The sequence below is a fragment of the Miscanthus floridulus genome, chromosome 16 (assembly GCF_019320115.1).
Source record: "Miscanthus floridulus cultivar M001 chromosome 16, ASM1932011v1, whole genome shotgun sequence".
NCBI classification, from domain to species: domain Eukaryota; kingdom Viridiplantae; phylum Streptophyta; class Magnoliopsida; order Poales; family Poaceae; genus Miscanthus; species Miscanthus floridulus.
Genome location: NC_089595.1, coordinates 7,505,596 through 7,513,925, shown reverse-complemented (window position 1 = coordinate 7,513,925; position 8,330 = coordinate 7,505,596). Strand labels below are relative to the sequence as shown.

The following is an 8,330-nucleotide window of genomic DNA, read 5'->3' as shown; positions in this document are numbered from 1 at the left end:
AAAATAATATAAAAATTCCAGTTAAGCTACTGAATTTAGTAAACAAGGTGACAAACAAAAAAGAAGATTAGTTAGGTACTGAATTTACCTTTCCAGAACGCACCCGGACGCCAGACCGTCTTGATTTCCCTTTGTTGCCAACAAACTTAGAAAACTGTAAGAAAAAATACTTGTTAATCTAAATATTTCTGATATTTGCTGTGCGGGATCATGTGGCATGTGTGCACAATTGATATTCTGACACCCCCTGGAACTCCCCGTGTTCAACTTTAGTATTTGGTATTAGTGCTTAATTTTCCTACTTGTTAATCAATGACAGACAAAATCAACTAATGCTTATGCCCCAAAAGAGTACTTTAAAACAACCTTCACTATGCGTTAGATTGAGCTAACTTTTGCTGATATAAAGCACATTTTTTAAAGAATGTGTTATGCATGTGTTTCATTAAGAGGGGAAACAACCCACAGAAGTATAGTACAAAAAAAAACAAATAAACCCACAGAATGTGTTATGCATGACAAACTTCAGAACATACTCCAGATAAAGCTTCCTGCACATGCTTGAAAGTCTTCAGCATCTCAGCAGTATCAATATCATCATCTGTGGGATTTCGATCCTAAAAAAGGCAACAACATATATCATATTATTACAATACATAAGTGCACAAACAAAAAAAAATCAAGTGAACTTAGTACCTCGCCAACATTCATAGAATCAGAGTTGTTTTCTTCTTCAGACTTCATAGCAAAGTCATCCTCACTCTCACCATATCCAGAATCACCATCAGAAAGAAATAAATCATCATCCATGGCTACATAACATAACAAAAAAAATTGGTTAATGACCTCATTGCTAGCTGCAGCCAATAAAAGAAGAAGCAAAACAACTAGCTCGAAAAGTAATTGGACGCTTACAGAACAAATAAAAAAAAACTGAGAGCCTTCCTAAAAAAACCTAAAACTCCAAGATCACTGGAATAACTAGAGCCAAATATATTATATATCATAGTTCAATATAATAATTACAAGCCAGCAATAGCTGGTATTCATAAAAAAAACCAATACTTATAATATCAACTAACCAAACTACAACTCAACATCATCACCATCGTTTACACTAGGATACCTATATCGGCACAGAGGGCACGACTTATCGCTACCAAGCCACTTAAAAATGCATATCTTGTGGAAGACATGCATACAAGGCAGTACCCTTAGTGTCTCCATGGCAGCCTCTAAAGCAGCTTCGTCATCGTCCTCTTTTCTGATATCTAAGACACCCAAGCAGATAGCACAGACCTCGTCGTCTTTCAAAGGCAACTCTACTAAAATAGGTTTCCTTTCAACGCGAGGAGCTGACGATTGAATAACAGGGGGACATGAAGAGCTCCGCATGTGCCTGTCCATCTAAACTCAAACGATCAAAGATGAAAATATTAAATCAATGTGTTTCACTGGGAACTACAAATATTGCATCATCTATGTCAGACCGCAATGTTGTACAATAGAAATGAGATGCACTCCTTACCAAATAGCCCATCCAGAAGAATATCGATGCCCTAAAGCAAGAACAATTGCATGCTCCAAGTTAACTAAAATTGCATGCTCCAAGAACAGATATTGCACATGTTACACACCGTAATTGCAGTAGTTGAAGTGTGCAATTTACTACTAATAAATGTGCAATCAAGAAAATGGTGATTCTAAATAAAGTAATAGAATAAAATCACAGTTCAGTAGAATTCTAATGCAGTTTGCTTTAGGGACAACCAATGTTGACAAGAATAGAGGCAACTGAAAATTGATGTATACAATCTTACCAAGAGACCATATGGAATGTCAGTAAAAAGAAGTATATAATCAAACAGGCACTTTAAAAGAAATGTAAAGTTGCTGAATTCATTCATGACTTTGATATCATGAATTACATTTACAGTTGCTGAATTAACAGCCTATCCTACTTCAATTCTTGGACCAAAGACACAAACAACTAATTTCATCCATGATCAGAGGCACTACAAAAATTCCTGTAAGCCATAACAAGGCTACCTGTTTGGCCTAGGTACAGTGCAATGCAATTTATCCTCACGCAGATCTAACAAGACAAATCATCATTTTAACATTGGGACAAATCATCAGTTTGGCCATAATAAGCATGCAGTCCTGAATCACCTTAATTCAAGTCTCTTGTGAAATTGATAGAAATTGAAAAGGGACAACTGAAAACATACAAACATACAAGACACAGAAATGATAGGACTCGCTACAATATTATTACATTGCTGATAGCCTTCAGTGGGTACCCTCCTCCAAGCTTTGGATCTCTGCAAGCTAGGGTTACTAGCCATCAACAAAAAATCAGGATGTCAACTAGCCATCAACAAGCTTGATGTACAACAATGAAACCAATCACAGATATAAAAGGTCACAAAAAAAAGGATGACACATGATGTATACAAACCAAGGAAGAACAGCCTAAAAGCTGGCAATGCTTCAATCTGTGGTGCACACAAAACCTAAAAATAAAGGACACATTAGCATGGAGGAACTGATTGAGATAAAACACACATCGTGGATTCAACCAAATCTTCACTACCTAAAAGAGCAAGAACAACAAATGAACAGACAGTGATGATGCCACACACTGAGACTAATACATTATACTAAAAGCACTAAATAGACATACTCAAACTACAACAGAGTGTACTGAACCTTGTATGAAACAGAGGAAACAACACAAAATAACTGAATCTGATTGAATCATGAGTTCAATAACTCATAAACATCAAACAAAACCAAACAACACAAAAGAACAATCCATCAAACCAAACCCTAATTAACAAGTTCACCAAAAAACGAGATCTACACAGAGCCCGCAAACCAAACCAAACCCTAACAAGGACTAAAAGAACAAACCCTAGACGCATTCGAACCTCACCCACATAGAGCCCGCATCCGCTCATCGACAGACAACAACAAGCAATGCATCAAAACGAGATCTACAACAAGCAATGCATCAAAACGAGATCTACAAACACAACCCAAAGCTCATCGGAATGCAGGACGAAGAAGCTTCGCCCCACCCACCGCCTGAGCGAGGCACCACAGCACTGTGGGAAGCGAAGCGCAAGGAAAGCGCCCCCACCCACAACTCCGCCCCACCCGTTCCCTGCCGCGGACAACCTCCAACCCACCCGCCACCTGCCAGCGCCACCGTGCGATGCGGAGAGGATTCGGCTGCAACCTAATCCTCAACCACATCCGCTGCCGCAACCGAATTGACAAACACAACCCAAAAAAACCCTAAACCCAAACCAAATTGGAACGGAATCCAAATCTTACCAACACAGAAACGGGATCGACTACGAACCTCAACAACGAATCCGAGACGAAGAAGAACGAGCCGGAGCAACTGCCGCTTCCGCCGATCAAATCGCCTCCAGCGCACCGGGAAGCAGCTAGTCGACAGGTCACCGAGCAGATCAATAGGACGAGGCGCCGCTGCCGCCGATACACCGCCTGGTCACCGCGCCGGGAGGGAGAGGGTTGCCGTCGCCGCGATGTGAGCGAGAGAAATGGGACGCGACCCCTCGGCTACCCGGCGATGTGAACGAGAGAGATGGGGATGTGAGCGAGAGAAATGGGGGAGCCACGCGACCCATCGGATACCCGGCGCAACTTCCAAAATACAAACAGTAGCAGTGGGACCCACGCATCAGCCAAACAACGAAAGGCCACCGCACTCTCAACCAAAACCAGCGCTCCCAGCCCTCCATCGCCAGATGAACGCGCCAAAAAATCGTGTGCTGCCAACGAAACAAACACACGGGCAACAGATAGCAATCCTGTTTTTTTTTTTTTTGTCTAGATGTGGTTTTCGCGGTAGCCTATAACCAACCAACTCTAGAAATCATCTGTCTTTATCTATCTAAAAAATGAGTCACCTGCCAACTACACCTGGAAATCAATTTATAAAGAGACCTGACTCATTACTAGAAATTATCTCTTCTCTACACCTAAAAGCATCCACAGGAATCGTCCACCGCAGAACCAAACTCCGGTAAAAAAAATTCTCCGTTAAAAAAAACTGATCGGCCGGACTCTGAAAAGAAAATCTACGCTAGAACAAAATTCGGATCATACTCTACGAAGTACGCTCCTCAAAAGGATCGGACTCTAGGAATTACTCATCCGGATAGTAATTACTCGATTGAAAAAAAAAAACATCCGGCAAAAGTTGTTTTGTTCCTAAAAAATGACTTGAGGAAGTTGTTCTCTAGTTTTTTTCTTCAGTTTTTTCCCACGAAAAGTTGTTCTTTTGTTGTGTTATTAGATTGGTTTAATCACGTTTAGCAACGTGCACTAGGCTTCATAAGTTGCTGTCAGTCTGGCCTTGACACTATGTTTCTTCTTTACTGTGATAGGAGCTGATACGAATGAAGATAGGAATTTCCAGGAAAGTGTGAGAAATCATTTTCCTTTCGGCGACGGAGCCGTTTGCCTTCCACTGCCAGTGACGGCCTCGCACCTGATTAGTCTGCGACACTGCGTACGTAAGCGACGACGTCACGCGTTCACCCTCCCGTCGACCAAATGCGAATTCACTTCTTCCAAACCTTCTTCTTCCTCTCCCCCAAGCAGCAGCGCCAGAGCCAGCGTCGTCTGTGATCTCTCCTCTCCTCTCCCGCTGCTGTATAAGTAGCAGCCTGCAGCAGGCAGCAGAAGCTGCACACATCCATCCATTTCTAGCTGCTGATCTTTGATATATCCTGCATCGTCGGATCGATCTTGCGCGTAGATTACACAAGGAATCACTCGCTGAGCTAGGAAAAGCCATGGCTACGCCGGCGGTGAAGGTGTACGGGTGGGCTATCTCGCCGTTCGTGTCGCGGGCTCTGCTGGCGCTCGAGGAGGCCGGCGTCGACTACGAGCTCGTCCCCATGAGCCGCCAGGCCGGCGACCACCACCGCCCGGAGCACCTCGCCAGGAACGTACGTGCCTCCATCCCTCGACCCACCATGAATTTGCTTGTTGGTTTCACTTTCACTCCGCTCATCGGCCCCGACTGACACGCCGCTCCTGTGCTTAATTGCTGCAGCCTTTCGGGAAGGTGCCGGTGCTCGAGGACGGCGACGTCACGCTCTTCGGTAAGGTCATCATCATCCATCGGGCGTGTCTATCTACTCCTTATTCTTTCCAGATTTTACTCCCTCGGTCAAAAAAAAAAATCTGTTTAAATAGATTTATTTGGAAATATATTTTAATATTTATATAATAAATACTATTTTTTTATATATTTAATTAAATTTAAGATTATTTAACTTTTTAAGATTATTTAAATCTTTACGATGTGAGATTTATATTTTTTAGACGGACGGAGTAATTCATAGTTTTATCTTAAGTTAACCTTTTCAACTTTAAGTAAGTTTGTAAAAAATATACCAACACCCACATGGTCACATTAGTTTATTAATTTTTTCAACAATATTTTAATAATACACTTATTTTTGAACATATAGGAGTAGATGTTAAATTTAAAGTGAAATACAGTTTACAATGGAGCGGAGGTAGTATTTTGCTTTGATTCTACGAGCTCTAAAACGTGTGATATGTATTATTTTTCAGAATCCCGTGCGATTGCGAGGCACGTTCTGCGCAAGCACAAGCCAGAGCTCTTGGGCACCAGCAGCCTGGAGCAGGCGGCCATGGTAGACATATGGCTTGAAGTGGAGGCCCACCAGCTGAGCCCGGCGGCGATCGCCATCGTGGTGGAGTGCATCTTCGCGTCGTTCCTCGGCCGCGAGCGCAACCAGGCGACTGTCGATGAGAACGTGGAGAAGCTGAAGAAGGTGCTAGAGGTGTACGAGGCGCGGCTGAACCAGAGTAGGTACCTCGCCGGCGATTTCCTTAGCCTCGCCGACCTCAGCCCCTTCACCATCATGCACTACTTCATGGCTACCGAGTATGCCACGCTGGTCGAGGCATTGCCGCACGTCAACGCCTGGTGGGAGGGCCTTGCCGCGCGCCCAGCGGCGAAGAAGGTCGCGGAGTTCATGCCGGTCGACGCGCTCGAGTCACCCAAGAAACAGGAGTGATGATGAAAAGTGATGTGTGCTGTGCTTAATTACTTTCTCACGTGCACATGGTGCCTCTGTAGTTTGTGTATTTGTCTTTTGCTACTTCCTCCACATAATAACAGTTATTTGGAAATTTAATGCATTTCATCACATTTAGCAAAAAAAATTCATTGGTTTTTCACATCGCTGTGTAATCGTGTGTTTGGTTGGTGGGATTTCTAGGGGTGGGATGGGATGGACCTAGGATTGGTGCTGTCATGTGCACCTGGCATATTCGCTCGAGATTCCTTGACTCCGCGTCCCACTTTTTTCGACGGACGGGGGCGGTCCCTCCTGGGACGCGGGCGAGCTTCACGTGCAAGAACGACGCCTGCAGTGGGGGAGGAGAAGAGACAAGGTCCACCTCCGGCGCGGGCGAGTGCCAGGTCCACCTCCGGCGGTTCGGCCGTGGCACGCAGGCGAGCTTGCGGCGCTGGAGCCCCACCGCTGCCGGCTGTGCGGTCGAGGCCCAGTCCTGCGGGCGAGCTGGAGCCCCACCACCGCCGGCCTCGCCACGCAGGCAAGCTGGAGCCCCGCCCCGCCAGCCGCGCGGTTGAGCCCCAGTCACGCGGGCAAGCTAGAGCCCCGCAACCACCGACCCCGCCACGCGGGCGAGCTGGAGCCCCGAAGCCGCCGGCCGCGTGGGCGAGCCCCAGCCCCACCGGCCGCCGCCACGAGGACCGCCCGCTGCAACGCTCGCCGCTCGCTGGGAAGGAGGTGCCGGTGGAGGACACGAGGTGGGCCGTGCCCGTGCGTGAGGCCGGGCGGTTGGAGATGAGGAGATAAGGAGAGCCAGAGAGGAGAAAGAAAAGGAGAAAAATATTAAAAAAAACCGACAATTGGGTTACGGCTGTTAGTAGCCGATCCCGTTTTTATTTTCAAACAGAAAACAGGTTCGTTCCATTCATTCCCAACAAAACAGAGAATGGGGCCGTCCTATCCCACGAACCAGAGATAGAACCATCCCATCTCACTTTAACTCCCAACCAAACGCTACCTAACATGTATCATCATCAAATTAGGCAGATAGCCGCTCCTACACATGGTCAATTTTTTTTCCTAGAGGTGGTTTTCGCGACACCCTCTAACCAGCCAACTCTAGAAGTCGTACAACCCTGTTCGTTTAGTTGAAATTTGGTTTATACTAATGCTTATGCTAATTTGTTGCGAGAGAAAAATACTATTATTGTTGGCTGAAAACAGTGGGAGCCTCGCGTCGGCAGCGACCGGCAATGTGTTGATCGATGTGGCCTCTGCGATCGGGTGCGCGAAGCAAGCAGCCAAGATGGCACGCGCTGTGGACCTAGTGTGACAGGCGGCCAGGGGCTTGCGCGGCCGGTTGGGTGACCAGGAACCTGACACGGGCGGGTGGGCGGCAGTCGAGGCCTCACGTCGTTGGCGGCATAGGTGCTGATATCATGGACCTGCGGGACCTCGCCATTGTTGTGCATAACCTCGCGAACCTGTGTTCGTCCTCGGTGACGGGTTGGTGTCGGCACATCCATCTTGAAACGACTGGCTGTATTGTTCTTCCGAGCAAGGAACATGCCCGAGTCTAAATAAGAATTAGAAGAGAACCGACCAGGCATTCCTAAACCGGAACGCCTTGGTCCACGTACGTCACGATCACCGCCTCCAGTGCCTCCGCCGCGCCACCAGGAACATCTGCGAGCACTCCGTCACGTACCCGGCGGCGACCATGACGTCGAGCAGTTCGTGGAACCCTTCAACCTTCATGGCCCAGTGGAGCACGGCGGTGATGCGATATTTCACAGCGGCGGCGTGCTTGCCGCCGCCCTTGGGGCTCTTGTCTGGAGCGCCGCGATGCGCGTGATCGCGGCGAGCAAATGAAAGCTGGTATCATAAATTGGAGTCAATGAAAGCTGATACAACTATACAAAAGCACATATTAGAACCAGTAGAGATGAAAGCATGCAAATACATATAGAGTGTACTGATGAATTTATGACAAGTAGATAGAGATTATAGATTGTCTAAATAGGCATTTTAATTAGTAGGAAAAATGTATAGAGAGACTGAAGTTTTGAATTTTGATTATTTCAACATACTAAAATAAAAATAATACGTATGTAACGTAACATTCTAGATTGCATTTGACCTAGCCAACTGATAATTGATAACCATACGTTGACCGTACCAACCTCAGCCATCTCACTGCGCTTGTTCTCTTCTTGGTACTTCTAGATTGATTTT

At 46.0% G+C, this 8,330-nt stretch overlaps 1 protein-coding gene and 1 long non-coding RNA gene across 2 annotated transcripts; one reads left to right on the top strand and one right to left on the bottom strand.

The window, feature by feature from the left end:
• Positions 1 to 2,279: 2,279 nt before the first annotated feature.
• Positions 2,280 to 3,761, bottom strand: LOC136513124 (uncharacterized). Its single transcript, XR_010773297.1, has 3 exons — positions 3,371 to 3,761; positions 2,462 to 2,516; positions 2,280 to 2,340 (listed from the first exon to the last, which is right to left on the bottom strand). It is a non-coding gene; the product is annotated as an uncharacterized lncRNA (long non-coding RNA).
• Positions 3,762 to 4,584: 823 nt separating this feature from the next.
• On the top strand, positions 4,585 to 6,258 carry LOC136513123 (glutathione S-transferase 4-like). The gene is made up of 3 exons (XM_066507115.1): positions 4,585 to 4,991; positions 5,099 to 5,147; positions 5,626 to 6,258. The coding sequence occupies exons 1-3, from the start codon at positions 4,836 to 4,838 to the stop codon at positions 6,093 to 6,095; spliced, it is 675 nt and encodes a 224-aa protein (XP_066363212.1). The 5' UTR covers positions 4,585 to 4,835; the 3' UTR covers positions 6,096 to 6,258.
• Positions 6,259 to 8,330: the final 2,072 nt, after the last annotated feature.

Excerpts from the sequence above, each read along its gene's own strand:
- LOC136513123 (XM_066507115.1), top strand. The coding sequence starts at position 4,836 with ATGGCTACGCCGGCGGTGAAGGTGTACGGGTGGGCTATCTCGCCGTTC. Across the intron at positions 4,992-5,098 it reads CGGAGCACCTCGCCAGGAAC|CCTTTCGGGAAGGTGCCGGT; the intron begins GTACGTGCCTCC and ends TAATTGCTGCAG. Across the intron at positions 5,148-5,625 it reads CGGCGACGTCACGCTCTTCG|AATCCCGTGCGATTGCGAGG; the intron begins GTAAGGTCATCA and ends ATTATTTTTCAG.